Source organism: Jaculus jaculus, chromosome 5, assembly GCF_020740685.1.
Source record: "Jaculus jaculus isolate mJacJac1 chromosome 5, mJacJac1.mat.Y.cur, whole genome shotgun sequence".
Lineage (NCBI taxonomy): Eukaryota > Metazoa > Chordata > Mammalia > Rodentia > Dipodidae > Jaculus > Jaculus jaculus.
Genome location: NC_059106.1, coordinates 35,879,430 through 35,899,596, shown reverse-complemented (window position 1 = coordinate 35,899,596; position 20,167 = coordinate 35,879,430). Strand labels below are relative to the sequence as shown.

At 39.1% G+C, this 20,167-nt stretch overlaps 1 protein-coding gene across 2 annotated transcripts in view; it reads right to left on the bottom strand.

Annotated features, from left to right (window-relative positions):
- The window catches only part of LOC101613057 (contactin-associated protein-like 5), a 408,379-nt gene that overhangs the window by 85,320 nt on the left and 302,892 nt on the right, over positions 1-20,167 (bottom strand). For both annotated transcript variants that reach the window (XM_045151145.1, XM_045151146.1), the window contains 3 exons: positions 12,854-13,010; positions 5,583-5,710; positions 5,198-5,368 (listed from right to left, as the gene is read on the bottom strand). In XM_045151145.1, coding sequence (XP_045007080.1) covers positions 5,198-5,368; positions 5,583-5,710; positions 12,854-13,010 — 456 coding nt within the window. The remainder of the gene's footprint in view (positions 1-5,197; positions 5,369-5,582; positions 5,711-12,853; positions 13,011-20,167) is intronic.

Below are 20,167 nucleotides of genomic sequence, written 5' to 3'. Positions count from 1 at the left end.
AGCTGGAGCCTTTTTACTGATCCTGCAGCTTGCAGGGCTCAGAGGATTCTCAGGGTTCTGTTCTCCTTAGGACAGGGATTACAGGAACATATGGACACATGCAGGTATTTACCTAGGATCTGGTCAGGAGATTGGAATGCTGGTAGTCACAGCCCCTTTCAGGCCTTCATGCTTGTGCAGGAAGCATGCTTAACCACTGATCCATCTTTCTGGTCCTCAAATGCCCTTTCTTGCTGCTCTTATCCAAGCCAGGGCATCTATTTCTCTTTTCACAGGCAATGTGAGATCATTGTCAAAATTAACCATTTTTTCCCAGATCCCATTGAAATACTTCACTCACACTTGAGGACATACTGTGGTATCTTCCTTTTCACATACCATAGACTAACCCCACAATGACAAAACTCAAATATTTTAGTTGGAAGTGACCCAGAAGGAAATGGATCAAAATTTTCACAGAAAGCTGCCTTATCCTGTTCAACAATCTGAATAGATTAACCTTGAGAGATACTGTTCAGATAGCTACATAGGAACACTCCTTGGGAATGGGAGCGAAATCTATTCAGAGCCATACCATCTGTTTAATGTACTTTTATTTCCACATAGCTGGTCTCCAGTGCTTTATTGCTACAAACACTTTAAAGTTCCATCTGCCTAGCATGCATAGTGTGAGTGTATCACTCACTTGAGCTTTTCCTCTTGTAAACAGTAGTAGTAGTAGCAGCAGCAGCAGCAGTAATGCATTTGGGAAATATGGGTTCTTGTGTTTTGCTTATTTTATTTGTATTTATTTATTTTGAAGCACTGAGGATTAAACTTGTGCGTGTTAGACATGTACTCTACTACTGAATTATATGCCCAGCCAGAAACCTTGTATTTTAAAATCCCTTTAATTCAAAATATTCATGGTTTAAAAGGTACTATTCACCAATCTGATGGTAGAGTATACCTCAATCATTTTTTGTATATTTATTATCAATTTTTGTACATTGAATACCAACTTACATTAAAAACATTCTTTTGGGGCTGGAGAGATGGCTTAGCGGTTAAGCGCTTGCCTGTGAAGCCTAAGGACCCCGGTTCGAGGCTCAGTTCCCCAGGTCCCACGTTGGCCAGATGCACAAGGGGGCGCACGTGTCTGGAGTTCGTTTGCAGAGGCTGGACGCCCTGGCGCGCCCATTCTCTCTCTCTCTCCCTCTATCTGTCTTTCTCTCTGTGTCTGTTGCTCTCAAATAAATAAATAAATAAATAAATAAATAAATAAATAAATAACATTCTTTTGTACAACCTAACGGGCAAAATGTGGGACTGCAAAGTATAAAGGTATTGCATGCTGATATTTAATTAACATTCAATCTCTTATTATCCTGTGATAATATATCATGACATTTGCTGTGGCTTTTATGCTATGAAAATACTGTAGGGCCTAATTTTTTAATTAAATTTACATAGAAATTATTTTACCCACATTATGAATTGGTTGTCATCCAACCCCTCATTCCAGAGCCTGGCAGTGTTAGGGATGAGGACTTGTATTTTAAAACAAAGCCACAAGAGTGTCCTCTCTTTTGTAGTGGACACCTTAAAAGAGGAGGAGTAAGAGCTGCAATGAAGATGAACTTTTTCCTGGTCTGTACTGTGCAGCAGCTGCGAAAGAAACACTTAGCTGCTCATTTGACTGCTGGGGAATTCTCTCTTCCATCTCCTCCCAATACCATATTTGTTCCCTTTTGGGGAAGTCCTCAAATTTTCAGTTTCTGTTGTTAAGACATTGCTTACATTTTCAACTCTATTTTATGCAGTTAAATTATTACTCAAGCTGCTGAAAATTATCCACCTAGCCAAGAACAGATGGGGCACTCAAAGACAAGCTCAAGTCATCACTTCCATGAGAGTAAGAACAAGGCAGAGATACATACAGTCAGCCCACTTTCTTTACAAGCCTAAAGCACAGAGGCCCTAAAAAAAAAAAAGCAGCAAGCAATATGATTTTTATAATCACTACTCACCTGTAATTGTAAGCAATATCTGTGATATAATCATTCTGCATCAAATATCTATCTATCATTTAATCTATCTATCTATCTATCTATCTATCTATCTATCTATCATCTATTAATCATCTAACCCATCTATCATCTAATCTATTTATCTCTATCATCTATCTTCTATCATCTATCTATCTATCTATACATCATCTATCATTTATCTATCACCTATATATATTACCTACATTTAGTACATGATAAAGTGATAAAGCTACTTCTAATTTTTAACAATACATATGTAATCCTCAAATCACTACATTTTGTTACCAAATAGTAAATGTTATAATAGGCTGGAGGGAAGTTAATAGTAAAAATTCCAGATAAACTACTGGCTCCTGAACATGCAGACTAAAATTTATGTATTAATTTCAAGAGAAAGGACTCAGCTTTTGATGTTTCATCTATATAATTTTTGCACTGTCATTGTCTACTGTAAATCTAATAAATAAATACATAATATCACAGGTGATGGGGACACAAATCAAAAGAGCTTAAACAATTTCAGACCATTAATAATCTTGTTTGTTTTGTACCCAATCAAAGAGAAATCTACGATGAATTTTCTGTGGAATTATGTTGATTACAGAGATATTTGGAAGCCAATAGATTTGATCCTAAAAACAGTACATGGACAGTGTTGTAATATTTGTAGTTTATTATAAAATAGATTTTTATACATTTTATAAAACATGTCCTTTGTCTTCTTTTTGTTGCTGATTTTATTTTTTGAAGCATCCAGAGAAGTGAACCTGTGGCTAGGCAAGTTCTCTACCACTGAGCCACATCTGTAGGCTTAGACATTTTTGTTTTGATTTGAGGCAAGATCTCACTATAAAGCTGAGGATAACTGTTAACTCCTGATCCTCCTGCCACCACTTCCCAAATGCTGGAATTACCATCATTCACCTTTACCCCTGTGCACTTTAATAACTTTTGGCATTTTAAAGAAAAGACCCCTCAAGAGGTCCTACACCTATTACATTCTCTTTAAAATAATAATGGTTGGGCTGGAGAGATGGCTTAATGGTTAAGCGCTTGCCTGTGAAGCCTAAGGACCCCGGTTCGAGGCTCGGTTCCAGGTCCCATGTTAGCCAGATGTACAAGGGGGCGCATGCGTCTGGAGTTTGTTTGCAGAAGCTGGAAGCCCTGGCACGCCCATTCTCTCTCTCTCCCTCTATCTGTCTTTCTCTCTGTGTCTGTCACTCTCAAATAAATAAATAAATAAATAAATAAATAAATAAATAAATAAATAAATAAATAATAATAATGGTTATCCCATTTATCTGGTGCTGACATCACTCTCCATTGGAGAACTTGCTTCTCTTTTTCAGATGGACACTGATCCTGAGGAAAGAATCAGCCTATCTTATCTCACCAGGGCCCCTACTGAAACCACGAGTAACTGGGGAAATGAGCAAGAGTGCTATTTTCTTTGTGAACCTGGTATCAGCACAAGGGTGAAGGAGATAGACACAGAGAACACTCAACTCCTACCAAACCAGATATCCAGAGACACAGAGTCTCACAAGACCTATCACTGAAGTAAACCTAAAATGAACCCAATGTGGGTCAGGAATATTCACAGAAAGGGGGTTGGAAAGATTGTTAGAGCCACATGTTGGGATGTTATTCACAGAGACACTGCCTTCTCCCATAACTGATGGCTAGCCCCACAGTGCATGATCCACAATCCCCAATGAGGAGGATCCTCTCAGAGGGGTGAGGGCAGGAAGGAGGCTAACAGTAGCACCAACAGGGCTGTACACACACAGTGTACATAAAAGAAAAGACCCATTACATTTTGCTGAAAAAGGTTTTTAAAAATTTCTGGCATTCCAGGTTGCACCCTCATATTACACTTACGAAGTGCTTGAGGTCAAACCTAAGGCTTCATGCATGCTAGGCAAGCACTCTACCAAACTGTATCTGTATCTCAAGTTCTCTCCCTTTTTAACTTTTTATATTTCAAAAACATATTTAATATTTTGTAAGTGTCAAGTAGCACAGGCTAGCTTTGAACTCACTATGTAGGTGGGGCTTGAACTCTGAGGCTGGTTTTCAGCTTTGAGGGTGGCTGGCTGGCTCCTGGGCAGTCACTGGACAGACTAGAGAGCTGATGCCTATAGCCACCATGCAGTTATAGAGCAGTCCTCGTGTGCACTCAGAGCTCTCTGTTCCCTTTTTCTGCTGCACTGTGGCTTGCTTTCATCCTCTACATGTATGTTAAACTTTTTTTTTTTTTTTTAATACAGAGCCTCACTCCAGCTCAGGCTGACTTGGCCCTCACTTTTTTCTCAGGCTGGCTTTGATTATTCTACTTCCCATAGCCTTATGTCTAAAATCTTTCTAAATCCTTTGCATATCTGTGAGTTTATGTGGAAAACCAATCAAATTTATAATGAATACAAATTATGCTCTATCAGTAAAAAGAAGGAAGATGGGTGAATGTGATTTATACTGTTTTGACCATGAATATGTATAAAATTCGCTTTGGGGGAAATATTTGACAAATTTTCCAAAAATACTGACTTATGAACAGTACATTTAAAGTTATTATTACTAAATATGCAGATACTTTGCATTTTCATGGAGATAAATTCATTAACACTGTATTTTGTTTTACTTTTGTACTTATATATGCTTTATTAGCATGTTTACATGTAAAATGTTGAACATCAGAACCTTTCCTACTTCTATTATTTTCAGTTCAACCTCCTGATCATTTCTGATTAGAGCCTTATAAAGCAAATAGAGTGGTTACAAAAATCGAGTAACATAGGTCCAACAACAAATTAGAACCTACATATGAACAGGAGGCAAAACAATAATTTTTGCTTTCATAGCAAATGTAGTCCTGTGATGTGGAAGCTTAAAGTCATATTTAAGAAAAAGCATGTCTCAGAAAATGGGCCCTGTAACATATGCATGGGAATTTTTGGAATGTACCTATTTTGACAAGACAGCTGATAAATACTGAGAAGAAAACAAATCAAAGCATTGGGAGGAAGTAGCCATCATCAGTACCAGTGTTACTGGTGTCCTGTGATGTTAGCTTGACAGTAAAAATGTGCATAAGCATTGGTGGCAAAGGTAAAACAAACCCTGCTCTGTTGACTGATGACATCAAATTCATGAATGAGGGCACTTACAGCTTATCTCAAGTCGGATGAAGTCTCTAATGCCAAGGCTTTCTAAGAAAACTCCAGATAAAGCGGTGGTTTTGAAGAAGAAGGAAATATCAGCACTGAATTCCATGTGGAAGGTAGGAAAGTGGATAAAGGAAGCTTCAGTATAAAATGAGACAGCATTCCAGAAATATCCTGCAGAGGAGAAAATCCCTTAGCGTGGTTCATTGCTTTCAATGGGAGGATAGAGATACAGTGGGCAGGTGGATATTTTCAAGACTAGGAGCAGCTACAGAGAAACAGAATAAGGGAATAAGACCACCTCATGCTCATGTAATGTTGGGGGTGGGGAGGAGAAAAGGACAGAGAGTGAAAGGAGAGAGAAAAATTCTTTCTGTTTAGTACTCACGGTCGCCATAGCAACGCAAGGGACCAATTCTCCAAGCAGCTTCTGAGTTTGATCTGTTGGTATCTGTGATAACTATCTGAGTGACAGGCAAGTGATCTTTGAAGGAAAGCAAGCCAGTGTCATTTGTCCTGCAAAACATAAATTTAAGACAAAAGAGGACAAAATGTGGATAATCCATGGTATCTATGCCAATGACTGTTGCCAAGAGGACACCACGTATGCGACGCAGTGCTAATGTGAAGTCACATAACCCTTCATTTTCCCATAAAACTGATTAGCTATCTTAGTAACTAACTTGAAATAGACATCACAAATCCCTCTCAAATATCACTTCACAGTAGAAGAGAGAAAATTTGGGATGGGCTCAGTGGAAGGAAGATGCATAGTAATGGAAAGATAACATAGTAGAAGAGTGTTATGGTCAAATACTTCATATGAATTTATAAAAATCATCAGTTAAGTGGCTGGAGAGATGGCTAAGTGGCTAAGGTACTTACCAGCAAAGCCTAATGACACAGGTTCAATTCCCCAGTACTCACATAAAGCCAGATGCACAAAGTGGTACATGCATCTGAAGTTTGTTTGCAGCAGCTATATGTGCCACCATGTGCATCTGGCTTACGTGGGTCTTGGGGAATTGAAAGTGGGTCCTTTGGCCTTACAGGCAATTGCCTTTTATTAAAAGGATCTCTTTATGAAACAAATGATCTGTACCTCAGAGGCATTTCTAGTCTTTGCAGCTGTATGTGACATTATACTGATTGCTTGGGAGTTCAGCTGAGCACTTTACATCCATGGAACTGAGTGTGACAGCTACTTCTTTCTCAGGTTATTGGAACATTGAAATAAAAGTTTCACACACAATCCCATTTAATGTTGAAAGCAACCTAGTGACTATGTTATAATGACTGTACAATAAAATCTCATCCATAGTCCTATTTAATTGATATGATATGGGAATTGGGAGTGCTTATCAGAGTGGTGGGGGTCTTTCTTAGTTCTTGAGTGGGCAAAAGCTAAGAGCTAGGATGCCAGGCACTCATGGTCACACAAAGCTTCCACTGAATTATTGGCCTCTGGGTCCTTGTCTTATGAATTTCAACAAGTAAGATCCACAGCCAGGAGAGTAAAGTTCTGAAAGGTGTTGTGGAGTTTATAGAGACAGAGCTTATAGCTATCAAGATGAGCAAAGAGTACAGGGTACCTGCCCTGGCAGTAGGCACAAATGGGGTCCCAGGAGAAGGGAAAGCCCTCCTAGAGACAAGATGGAAGTCTTTTGTGGGAATTTTTGGAATGGGGCTGAGCTGGCTAGTCCAGTCTTAATGACAGGCATCTAGATGCTGCCAGTCTCCCAAGAAAAGGAGGAATCCTTTCATAGCTATTTCTCTTCTAACAAAGGAGATAAGAGCAGAAGCACTGATTCACCTCCTCTGGTGAGGCTTTAGTGTATAAAAAAATAATGAAAGAAAAAAAAAATTCTCCCTCACAGGCTCAAGGAAATTCCTAGCTTTTATTTTTGGTACCCTGTTACCCCTAAACTGCCTCACTGACAGTAACTTGCTGATGGTGTTCTAATAACTGTGCAATAATGTCTCACACACCTGCTGATGATTTTACAGTGACCACACAAGGGAAGAAACTTAGGTTTGGGAGACAAACTTTCAGATTCATGAAGCAGAATGGAGAGGCTACAATGCAAACCTAACGAAGAACGCCCAAACGTTTGTGGGTGAGCACCATGCTCTCTCATGCAGAGAGCGGGTTCTCCTTGGCAGAAACTTGTGTGTCCCCACGTGGACTATACCCCCTCTGGACAGTGTTGCATGAGAACATTAGGTTCTGAGTCCTGAACTGTCCTCAGAAGATCTTGGGCTGACCACCCCTCTCTGTTCATAAGGCTCTCTCCACACATAGTTTGGCATAGTTTGGTTGGGTTTTAGTGTGATAATTTGTGATCATTTTCCAGCTTGTACTCCTGGAGGTTATACCTGGGTCACTTTAGCAGGATCGAAGGAGGCCCCAGACTCCTCAGTTACATGTGAATGGTGTTCCTGTTTCATTTCTGCTTGGCAGATTCATACGGTGCATAGCATTTTAAACCACAAACCTTTTTAGGGGACTGTGGTCTACCCAAATTTGATAGTTGAAGGAACCCTGTTTTGGCTTCTTATTGTGCCTGTTTCTTTTATGTTACCTACCACTTTTATTGCATGTATGTATGTATATAATCTTTCATAAGCAGTTTAGTATCTACAAACAAATGCTATTTAGACATTAAAAACAAAATGACTAAATACTTTTTCAGAACTACCTGCCATATCTAATAGATGCATAGATAATTAGTAATATAGCCAACACTTTCCATAGACACTCAACCTCCTTTCCCTTTTCTTTTTAATAAAATTGGGACCCAAAGAAATTCCAAGAGGCTCAATGATTTTGATTTTACAGTTAAGAAGTAACACATCTGGGATATGGTCATTTTACTCTACAATTAAATATTGCTTAGGAATTTATTACTTTGTACATCCAGAATATGTCAGGACTACCAACAAAAAATAGTTACTACTATGTGCTCTACGCATGTTATGTGATTAGTTCATGACATTTTCACAAACATATCTATATGGTACAGCTGCAAAGGAAGTAGAATTATTTCTTCTCCTTGAAAATAGTGAAGACTGTACACTTTGATAATAAGCAAGGAAAGTGAGATTAATTTAATTCTGCCATATGTGTTTCTGTGAGCCATGGAAGCAGAGCAGAAATGACAGATAGAAGGAACTGAGAAGGAGGAGGAGTGAACTGTCCCTGTCCCTCCTCCTGTCGGCATTGTCCCTGGAGCCATAGCTGGACAAGGATTCATGAAGTTCTGAACAATAATAGGTTTCAATAAATCTCTCCCTGTATGGCTGTATCTGACTTCTGTGAGCCCTCACTAACCCCTACAACTTGTGGTAATGGTACTCCCTCTGGGAGAGGGCAGGCTTCCCACACAGACTTAAGAAATGATGCTGTTGAGATCTGTGAAATAACATTTGTCCCTTCAGCCATTTGAACTGATCTGTCATAATCAAAAGATTCTTTGTCTAAGAATTCAAAGTTTGAATTCTATCTACTATAATAATGTGAAAAGCAGAAAACAGTATAAATCACAACTCAAGATTTTTTCATTGCATCACTGTTTATAATATCAAATAGTCACAATCCAATGTTTGTCACAAAGAAATGGAAAAATAGGGTCTGGAGAGATTGCTCAGTGGTTAAGGCACTTACTTGCAAAACCTGGTGACCCAGGTTTGATTTCCCAGAAAGCACATAAAGACAGACGCACAAAAAAGCACATGCATCTGGAGTTCATTTGCAGAGGCTAGAGGCCCTGGCACATTCATTTTCATCCTATCTCTCTTAAAAAAATAAATAAGAAAATATTAAAAAGAAATGGAAAACAAATAACAATTGAATCAGACTATAGAACACTGTGCAGTCTAAACCCTTCAATGCAACCAATGTTATGTCATTAAGTCCCATGGGAAGGGAATGAAGGGCCCTTATGGAAGCCAAAGCCCTGGGGACTGGGTTTGACATGGATTTAAAAAGAGAATGGATTGTTTAAAAGGCAAATATATGAAAAAGGCAAACTTTAGAGCTAGATGGTTGTTTGTAACTATTAAAAATTTTACTCATTTTTTAGCTGGCAAAACTTTATATGTTCATTGTGTGCAACATGATGCTTTGATATATGTATACACTGAAAAATGGCTACATGATGCCAGTGAATATCTAGTATCTCACATGACAACAACCTAAGTGGCCAATAAGGCAATCATGCTATGTGTGTTCTGGTGTTAAATGAAATAACCCTGGGCACAGAGAGATAAAAACTCCTTTTAGAAGCCAGGAGAGAATTAATTCATACCAAAAATGTCTTATAATAAAGTTAGTGAGCACTTCTTGTAACAATGTGGGAGGAGTGATTTCCAATTGTGAAGTCAACATGAGTTCTGACATAGCCATGCCTTCAACTGCCAAAGACAGAGGCAAAATACTTCTCACAAAACTCATTTGCCCATCATTCAGTCATAACTTCATCATGGGCTAAATAGTAGCTTGAAGCTTCAGTATTCTGAAAAAAATAATCCCCTAAAATATTTTGTTGTTTAAGAAAAGGAGTAATAGGTTTCTATTTTTAGATCATCAGATGAAAGGGTAACCTGATGTATCAAAAGACAAAGAATAGAAACACAAAAATTAAAAAAAAAATCAAAAGTAAATATCTGTGCTTTCTTCTGCAATAAGTAAAAGACAGTTCTAGCATGAGAATGAGAGCTTCACGTTTGTCCATCCTTCAATTGAATGAAAAAGCTTCTGATTTAGGCAGTTGGATATCACCTGCAGACAGACACTGCAAGACCTCTTGTCTTCTCTAACATTCCACTGAGTCACCTTCCTCAATCTTCTCCTCTGATGACCATGCCCCATTCATTGTGCAGCTAAGCAGAATGAAACTGTCCCCTGAGTTTTCTTTCTTGTTCTTGACAGTACAAAGGCAAAAGGAGCTGCTTCAGAGAGCTCCTCAGTGGAGCATCACCAAGCAGAAGGAGTAGAGGAAAAGGTTCTTCACAGATAATCACTAGCTATGAGATGGCAATTCATTACAGGTTTCTTCATTTTCATCTTCCTTGTGTTTCTCTCCTTGCTATTTAGATTTTGTCTGAGATAGAAACCTTTGAGAAATGTGTCCCCTAACACAGTCAGTCCTGCTTTGAGAAATGTGTGCTACCATATAGTCATTCCTCCCCACCCACATGTTCTGTATCCTCAGATTTGATCCACTGTGGATAGAAAATATTAAAATAAAATGAGTTTGTAATGAACATGTAAATAATGTTTTAAACATAATTACTCCCTACAAATTGCAGTGCAATAATTTTAAATGGCTAGGCAATACATGTAATCTGGCAATGATTTTAAGGAGGCTTGCCTAGGTTAAGTCCACATACTGTATCATTTTAGGTAAGATTACTTGAATCTTGGCACACTTTGGGATGGGTGTTAGATGGTAGAAACAAACATCCATTGACTTAGCCGGAAGTCTGAAGGATCCTACTCTGATGGGATTTCAGAAGTTCTGGAAGACTTGCCTCTGACCGCCTCACCACCCGCCACCATTCACAATCACTTTAGCAGCCCCTTTGATGCAGGAGGCTCGTCGAATCCAGCTGATATAGCAACTCGGTCTTCTCAGTCAAGTGGCATCATTCATTATCTTAGATTCTCAGTTTCTTTTTTCAGGGAAAAGGAGATAATAAAAATAACTCCAAGTAAAGGTTTTTCGGGGATGTCAATTTCAGATACAGAATATAAGACACTAAGAATGCTTTGACATATACCACTTAATTGACAGTGCCATCTGTTTGCAATATATTCAAGTCTAACTCAGCCCAAGTCAGTTTCCTCATTAACTTTACCTGAGAGCAGAACTGGAGGGTATATTACATGATAAACGCATTTGAAATTTGTTATGTTTATTCAGAACAGTAAGGAAACTAGAAGGGACATGGTGATCTGCGAAAAGCAAACAAAACTATCTGAATGATGTGAGAAGCCAGGTTGGACAAATGTTGGCCGAAAATGAGGTGTCAAGGTTGAACCTGATTAGCTATCCCACTACTGTGTCGGCTTGTATGCTTTCTTTTCTGCAGTGAATGCTAGAGCCAGATAGATAAGTAAAGGACACATTTCCACAGGTTTTACCTGGACCCACGGCTAAATATATATTGTGCTCACAATGCTTGTAACAACAAAGCTAACTCATGATATTTTCCATGTATCAACTCCTGTGATCTGATACAAACATCCTCCACTCTTTCATCTCCTGTAATTTTTTTTTTTTACTTAAAAAAATTTATTGGCAATGAGAAAGAGAAAGAGATAGAATATGAATGAATGGTCTCTCCAGGGCCTTCAGCCACTGCAAATGAACCCCAGATGCATGTGCCACTGTGCATCTGGCTTTACATGGGTACTGGAGAGTTGAAACTGGGTCATTAGTTTTTTCAGGCAGGCACCTTAACTGCTGAACCATCTCTCCAGCTCTCCTGTAAATTCTTTTTTAAAAATTTTGTTTATTTTTATTTACTATTTGAGAGTGACAGACAGAGGGAAAGAGCCAGAGAGAGAGAGAAAGAATAGGTGTGCCAGGGCTTCCAGCCACTGCAAACGAACTCCAGATGCATGTGCCCCCTTGTGCATCTGGCTAATGTGGGTCCTGGGGAACTGAGCCTCAAACCAGTGTCCTTAGGCTTTACAGGCAAGCAGTTAACCACTAAGCCATCTCTCCAGTCCTCCTATAAATTCTTAATTATACTTGACAACATTTGATGAGTCAAGCAACTTATATAAGCCAAAACCAATAATTTCTTTGAACTTAGTCAAAAACCAAAGATGTGTGGAGATGTGTGCATGTTTTCATAATCAGTACAGTGAGGAACAAAGAGTTCAGCTGGAGGACAGAGGAAATGTAATGGACATGAAAACTTGGAATTAAATTTATTTGGTTCACAGCAATAAGCTGGTATGGGTGGGTATTAGAAATTCTGGCCTCAGTTGGGCTTGGTGGTATACCACAGCTTTAATCCAAGCACTCAAGAGGCAGAGGTAGGTGGATCAAGGCCATTCTGAGACTGCATAATGAATTCCAGGTAAGTTTGAGCTAGAGTGAAACCCTACCACAAACAAACAGACAAACAAACAAAACTTAATTCTGGCCTCAGATCTTAAACTCTGAACCTGTTCATTAGATCTATTAAAGAAATGTCAACCAATGTTGTACAGATGCAAAGATGAGAAAATCATGGGATGTAAAAATTATCTTGAGGATTAGTTAGATGATCAATACCTATAAATTTCCTTTGCTATATCTTTAATACTTTCAAAGGGTCCTGAAACATCAGTGAAAGGAAAGAAAACTATTTAGTCTCACACCCCTATCTCGGTCAGGCCCTTCCCTAATACCTGTGCTGTACCCACTGTAGGAAAACAGACTAAATTTCAAAACTCAAGATTATATTCCACTCCTTAATTTTAGACAGAGTGTTCAGAATATAAGAAAGTGTTGATAAAAACCTCATTAATAGCTACTCCCCCACCACCTACAAGAATTGGCTTTTTTCAGTGTAATGCAGATTATATTCATGTTATCCATATCCATCTCCCTGCGGGAATTGCATGTATTATTCCCCACATGCAGACAAGTGCATTCAACTTACCATTCATTTTTGTCAGCATCACAATTGCAGAAATGGCGAATGTCCAGGCAGCTCTCATCCAGAGCACACTCACATTGCTGGACCCCAGGAATAGAACTTCCCCAGTAAAGGTGCTGCTCATTGGACCTCCCAATCCACCAAGTAAATGGGGGTCCATCTGCAAGATAAGATATATTACACAGAGCAGGAGGAAAAATCTCAACCAACACAGAGCACCTCAAGGAAAGGAAAATTCTTTTCTTCTTACCTTCCTTCCTGCCTGTCTTCCTCCCTTCCTTTCTTTCTCCCTTTCTCCAGTATTACTCAGCTTCATCTGTCTGTTTTCACTCTCTGTTTATTTTCTTTCTTATATTTTCTTCCTCCTTCCTTTCTTTCCATATCCTTCAATCTCATCCATTCTCTTATACTCCCTCTTTTCTTTTCTGCTATGCTTTTTAAAATTTTCTTCCCCTTCTTTCCTTTTACTTGCTTGCTTTCTAGGTTTCATTTTCTCTTCCTTTCTTTGTCTCTACTATTCTCTCACTCCCATATCTATATTTAAGTATATATACTTATGCACATAATACAGATATGCATGTATAAAATATTTTCATGAAACATTTTCAGGATTGGATTCTGATCAATGAGGATGTTCACAGGTAAAGGTACAAACTCAAATTCTCATCAGATTAGATATGTTTTATAACTGAATCAATTGGACCACCTTTTATACAACCCAAAATATATATGTATATATGTGTGTATGTATCATCTATCTATCTATCTATCTATCTATCTATCTATCTATCTATCTATCATCTATCTATCTATCATCTATCACACACACACACACACACACACACACACACACACACACACACACAATTTGTTTGCTTTTAAAAGTACCTAAGACTAAAACAACAGTTCCAGGGCTGGAGAGATGGCATAGTGGTTAATGTGTTTGCCTGAGAAGCCTAAGGACCCAGATTCAATTTCCCAGGACCCATGTAAGCCATACGCACAAGATGATACATGCATCTGGAGTTCATTTCCAGTGGGTAGAGGTCATGATATGCCCAATTCTCTCTCTCCCTCCCTCTCTCTTTCTCTCAAATAAGTAAATAAATTATTATTTTTTTAAATACCAACAGTTCCAGACCCATGACTAGCCTAATAATGTCCTAGTTTTTGGTGGAGAGTGGAGAAGATGGTGAAGACACGGTGAAACAGAGAAGGTAAGCTCAAGTGACAGGGTCCTGACCTACCTTCTGATTTCTTTGTCATGACAAAATTGGGGTCACTATGACCTTATGGTATATTTTAAAGAGAAGTCATGAGATTTGAAGCTTATAGATTTGGGGAAAAATAATGACATTATTTACCACAAGGCTTTTAAAAATGACATTAGGGACTTCCGGTTAAGATGGCGGCGTAGGTACCACGCCAAAGCAGCCTAGGGGGGAAAAATACCAAAAAAACTCAGCAAAATACACACTTTTACTAAAAAGTGAGGTGTATAGGAAATTGAGGCAGCAGCGGAGAAGTAGAAGAGTTACAGAGCATCCAGAGCCTGCACAGGCAGGAAAAGCGGCTCCAGCAGCTCGGCCGTGGCGCAACAGAAAGCCGCCAGACTCTCGGCTCAAGCCGCAGGAAAAGCCAGGTGCGGGATTTTCCCCTCACACTGCGCTCTCCGCAACTCGGGAAACGTGAGGGGAGAGCGGCAGCGAGCAGCGGAGGAGAAGACCGCGAGGTAGAAGAACACGTGGAGCAGCGAGACAACCAGAGCGGCCGCGGCTCCCTCCCCTCCCCCATCGCCTGAACCCAGCTCCAGCGAACACAGCAGCGTCCCAGGACCGGGCCGCGCCAACTTGGGCTGACAGCGGGACCCAAGCAGGAGCAGAGTTCGGCAGCAACTTCAGCGGCTCCAGCACTGGTACCATCGGCCCCAGCAGCAGCGGACCCAGGAGCGGCAGCGGCGGCAGATCCCGCAGCAGCGGCTTCAGGGGGAGCAGTGGTGGTGGACACGGCAGCGGCAGCTTCAGCAGCGGTGGTGGCTCCAGTGGTGGCAGCTACGGCAGCAGCAGAGGCAGCAGCAGTGGCTCGGTTTGCCCCGTAGGAAAAGCAAGTGCCCAGCTCCAGAAATCAGAACAGCAGCCCAAGGACCCAGGCAGCAACTTGACTGAGACCAAAATCACCCAAGGTAACTGGGATTACACCAGGGAAGGGTCTCACTTGGTCACAAGCTGACTTGGATCCCTCAACAGACCAGAAATCTAAACCTCTTTGTTGATAGAGGATCTGGTCATTATAATAACTACTCTTGCATACATACTCAGGGCTGTTTTTGATTGAATGTATACAGTGTTTAGTTAAATTTTAGAATCTACCTGTATTTTATTCCACTCAGCCTGCTTGAATACTCCTATAGCAGGGAAACTCAACCCCTAAGAACATCTTTGTAGATACTCTGAGAGTCTTAAGAGCCACACCTAATACCTTAAGGTCCTACCCTGAAAATATATTACATCAAATCAATTGATACAGCTAAGAATACACAGCTAGCTAGAAAATCCAAGCATTAACTTAATCCAAGATGCAAAAATATATACATTATAACACAAGAAACACTAAAAAGCAAGACGATATAAATCCACCTAAAAGTATTAATGCATCAGAAATGTCCTCCAGTGAGAAAGAGTTAGAGGAAATGCCTGAGAAAGAGTTCAAAAGAATAATTATAAATATGTTCAAAGAGGTCAAAGAACACATGAAAACAATCAAAGAAGAAATCAAAGAGGAAATCAAACAGGAAATCAAAGGAATCAAAGAAGAGGCAGGACACCAACTTAATGAAATAAAGAAGGCAATACAAGACATAAATAGGGAAATAGAAATAATAAAGAAAAACCAGTCAGAATTACTAGCAATGAAGAACACAGTTAATGAAATAAAAAACTCTGTAGAAAATTTCACCAGTAGGATGGATGAGGGAGAGGACAGAACATCTAAGCTAGAAGACCAGGTGGCAGATTTAATACAGGCCAACTAAGAGAAAAACAAACTTATAGAAAAGTATGAGTGGGAATTTCAAGATATTCGGGACACTATGAGAAGATCCATTATAAGAATTCAGGGCATAGTAGAAGGAGAAGAATTCCACTCCAAAGGCATAGTCGGCGTCTTCAACAAAATCATAGGAGAAAATTTCTCCCAAATTGGGAACGAGGTGCCAATGCAGATACAGGAAGTCTTTAGAACCCCAGCCAGACAAAACCTGGAAAGAAACTCTCCTCACCATATTATAATCAAACTTCCAAACACACACACCAAAGAAAAAATATTGAAAGCAGTTAGAGAGAAAAATCAAGTTACCTACAAAAGCAAGCCCATCAGGATTACAGCAGATTATTCAACACAAACTTTTAAAGCCAGAAGGGCTTGGAGTGATATATTCCAAGTTCTGAAAGATAACAACTGTCAACCAAGGTTACTTTATCCTGCAAAGTTATCCATTCAAATAGATGGAGAAATAAAGACATTCCATGACAAAAGCAGGTTAAAGGAGTATTTGAAGACAAAACCAGCTCTACAGAAAATACTTGATAGAATCCTCCATGCTGAACAAAAGGAAAAGCACACATATAAGGAACCTAGAAAAAACAAGCTATACTCAATACCAGTTAACAGAAGAGAGCACAGGTAGAACCAGTAACACACACACACACACAAAAATGGCAAACATAAATACACACCTTTCAATAATATCTCTTAATATCAACAGTCTCAATGCCCCAACGAAAAGACATAGATTTGCAGACTGGCTTAAAAAGCAGGATCCTACAATTTGTTGTCTCCAAGAAACTCACCTTTCTACAAAGGATAGACATTATCTTAGGGTGAAAGGTTGGAAGACGGTGTTTCAAGCAAATGGGCCTAGAAAACAAGCAGGGGTTGCTATCCTAATATCAGACAGGGTAGACTTTAGTCCGACGTTAGTCAAGAAAGATAAGGAAGGTCACTTTATATTGATTAAGGGCACACTCCAACAGGAGGACATTACAATCCTAAACATATATGCACCTAACATGGGGGCTCCCAAATTCGTCAAACAAACACTACTAGAACTAAGGTCACAGATAACACCAAACACAGTGGTGGTGGGTGACTTTAACACCCCACTCTCATCAATTGACAGGTCATCCAGGGAAAGAATAAACAGAGAGGCATCTGGACTAAATGAGGTCATAGAAGGAATGGACCTAACAGATATATACAGGACATTTCATCCAAAGGCTGCAGAATATACATTCTTTTCAGCAGCACATGGAACATTCTCTAAAATAGATCATATATTAGGACACAAAGCAAATCTTAACAAATTCAGGAAAATTGAAATAATTCCTTGCATTCTATCTGACCACAATGGAATTAAACTACAAATCAGTAACAAGAAAGGCTATAGAGCATACACAAAATCATGGAAACTAAACAATACACTACTAAATGATGAGTGGGTCAATGAAGAAATCAAAAAGGAAACCAAAAAATTTATAGAGTCAAATGATAATGAGAACACAACATACCAAAATCTCTGGGACACAATGAAGGCAGTTCTAAGAGGTAAATTTATAGCCTTAAGTGCCTATATTAAGAAATTAGAAAGGTCGCAAGTAAACGACCTAATGCTTCGCCTTAAAGCCTTGGAAAAAGAAGAACAAGGCAAACCAAAAATTAGTAGACGGGAAGAAATAATAAAGATTAGGGCAGAAATTAATGAAATAGAAACAAAAAGAACAATCCAAAGAATTAATGAAACAAAGAGTTGGTTCTTTGAAAGGATAAACAAGATTGATAAACCCTTAGCAAATCTGACCAAAAGAAAGAGAGAAGAGACACAAATTAATAAAATCAGAGATGAACAAGGTAACATCACAACAGATTCCAGAGAAATTCAAAAAATCATAGGGACATACTATAAAAGCATATACTCCACAAAGTATGAAAATCTGAAAGAAATGGATGATTTCCTTGATCTATATGACCTACCTAAATTAAATCAAAATGAGATTAATCACTTAAATAGACCTATAACAAACATGGAGATCCGAACAGTTATCAATAATCTCCCAACTAAAAAAAGCCCAGGCCCGGATGGATTCACTGCTGAATTTTACCAGACTTTTAAGGAAGAGCTAACACCATTGCTTCTTAAGCTTTTCCAGGAAATAGAAAAAGAAGGAATTCTACCAAACTCCTTCTATGAGGCCAGCATCACCCTGATACCAAAACCAGGCAAAGATAGAACAAAAAAAAAAAAATTACAGACCAATCTCCCTCATGAACATAGATGCAAAAATTCTCAACAAAATATTGGCAAACAAAATACAAGAGTATATCAAAAAGATCATTCACCCTGACCAAGTAGGCTTTATCCCAGAGATGCAGGGATGGTTCAACATACGCAAATCTATAAATGTAATACATTACATAAACGGGTTGAAGGACAAAAATCACATGATCATCTCATTAGATGCAGAGAAAGCATTTGACAAAATCCAACATCCCTTCATGATAAAAGTTCTGCAGAGACTGGGAATAGAAGGAACATATCTCAATATAATAAAGGCTATTTATGACAAGCCTACAGCCAACATATTACTAAATGCCAAAAATACTCATTGGAGAAGAGACAGCCTCTTCAGCAAATGGTGTCTTGAAAACTGGATAAATATCTGCAGAAGGATGAAAATAGATTCTTCTCTCTTGCCATGCACAAGAATTAAGTCCAAATGGATTAAAGACCTTAACATCAGACCGGAAACTTTGAAACTGCTAGAGGAAAAAGTAGGGGAAACCCTTCAACATATTGGTCTTGGCAAAGACTTTCTGAATACAACCCCAATTGCTCAGGCAATAAAACCACAGATTAACCACTGGGACCTAATGAAATTACAAAGATTTTGCACCGCAAAGGACACAGTGAAAAAAGCAAAGAGGCAACCTACAGAATGGGAAAAAATCTTCGCCAGCTATATATCTGATAGAGGATTAATATCTAGGATATACAAAGAACTCACAAAGTTAAATAATAAGGAATCAAACAAGCCAATCAAAAAATGGGCTATGGAGCTAAATAGAGAGTTCTCAAAGGAAGAAATATGAATGGCATATAAGAATCTAAAAACATGTTCTATGTAACTAGTCACCAGGGAAATGCAGATTAAAACTACATTGAGATTCCATCTCACTCCTGTCATATTGGCCACCATCATGAAAACAAATGATCATAAATGTTCGCGGGGATGTGGAAAAAAGGAACCCTTCTGCACTGCTGGTGGGAATGCAATCTGGTCTAGCCATTGTGGAAAACAGTGTGGAGGTTCCTAAAGCAGCTAGAGATTGATCTACCATATGACCCAGCTATAGCGCTCCTAGGCATATATCCAAAGGACTCATCTCATTTCCTTAGAAGTACATGCTCAACCATGTTTTTTTTTTAATTTTTTTTTGTTCATTATTTATTTATTTATTTGAGAGCGACAGACACGGAGAGAAAGACAGATAGAGGGAGAGAGAGAGAATGGGCACACCAGGGCTTCCAGCCACTGCAAACGAACTCCAGACGCGTGCGCCCCCTTGTGCATCTGGCTAACGTGGGACCTGGGGAACCGAGCCTTGAACCGGGGTCCTTAGGCTTCACAGGCAAGCGCTTAACTGCTAAGCCATCTCTCCAGCCCTCAACCATGTTTATTGTTGCTCAATTTATAATAGCTGGGAAATGGAACCAGCCTAGATGTCCCTCAACAGATGAGTGGATAATGAAGATGTGGTACATTTATACAATGGAGTTCTACTCAGCGGTAAAGAAAAATGAAGTTATGAAATTTGCAGAAAAATGGATGGACCTGGAAAGTATTATACTAAGTGAGGTAACCCAGGCCCAGAAAGCCAAGCGCCACATGTTCTCTCTCATATGTGGATCCTAGCTACAGATGACTGGGCGTCTGCGTGAGAATGAAAATACTTAGTAGCAGAGGCCAGTAAGTTGAAAAGGAGACATAAAGGGTGGAGAAAGGAAGGGAGGAGGATACTTAATAGATTGATATTGTATATATGTAATTACAATGCTTGTAATGGGGAGGTAATATGATGGAGAATGGAATTTCAAACGGGAAAGTGTGGGGGTGGGGAAGGAGGGAATTACCATGGAATATATTTTATAATCATGGAAAATGTTAATAAAAATTAAAAAAAAATGACATTAGGAAACATTGCTTAGTGTGTTGTAGGTTGTGAGCAGCATTCTGACATGCCTCACATACATTAGCAGGTCAC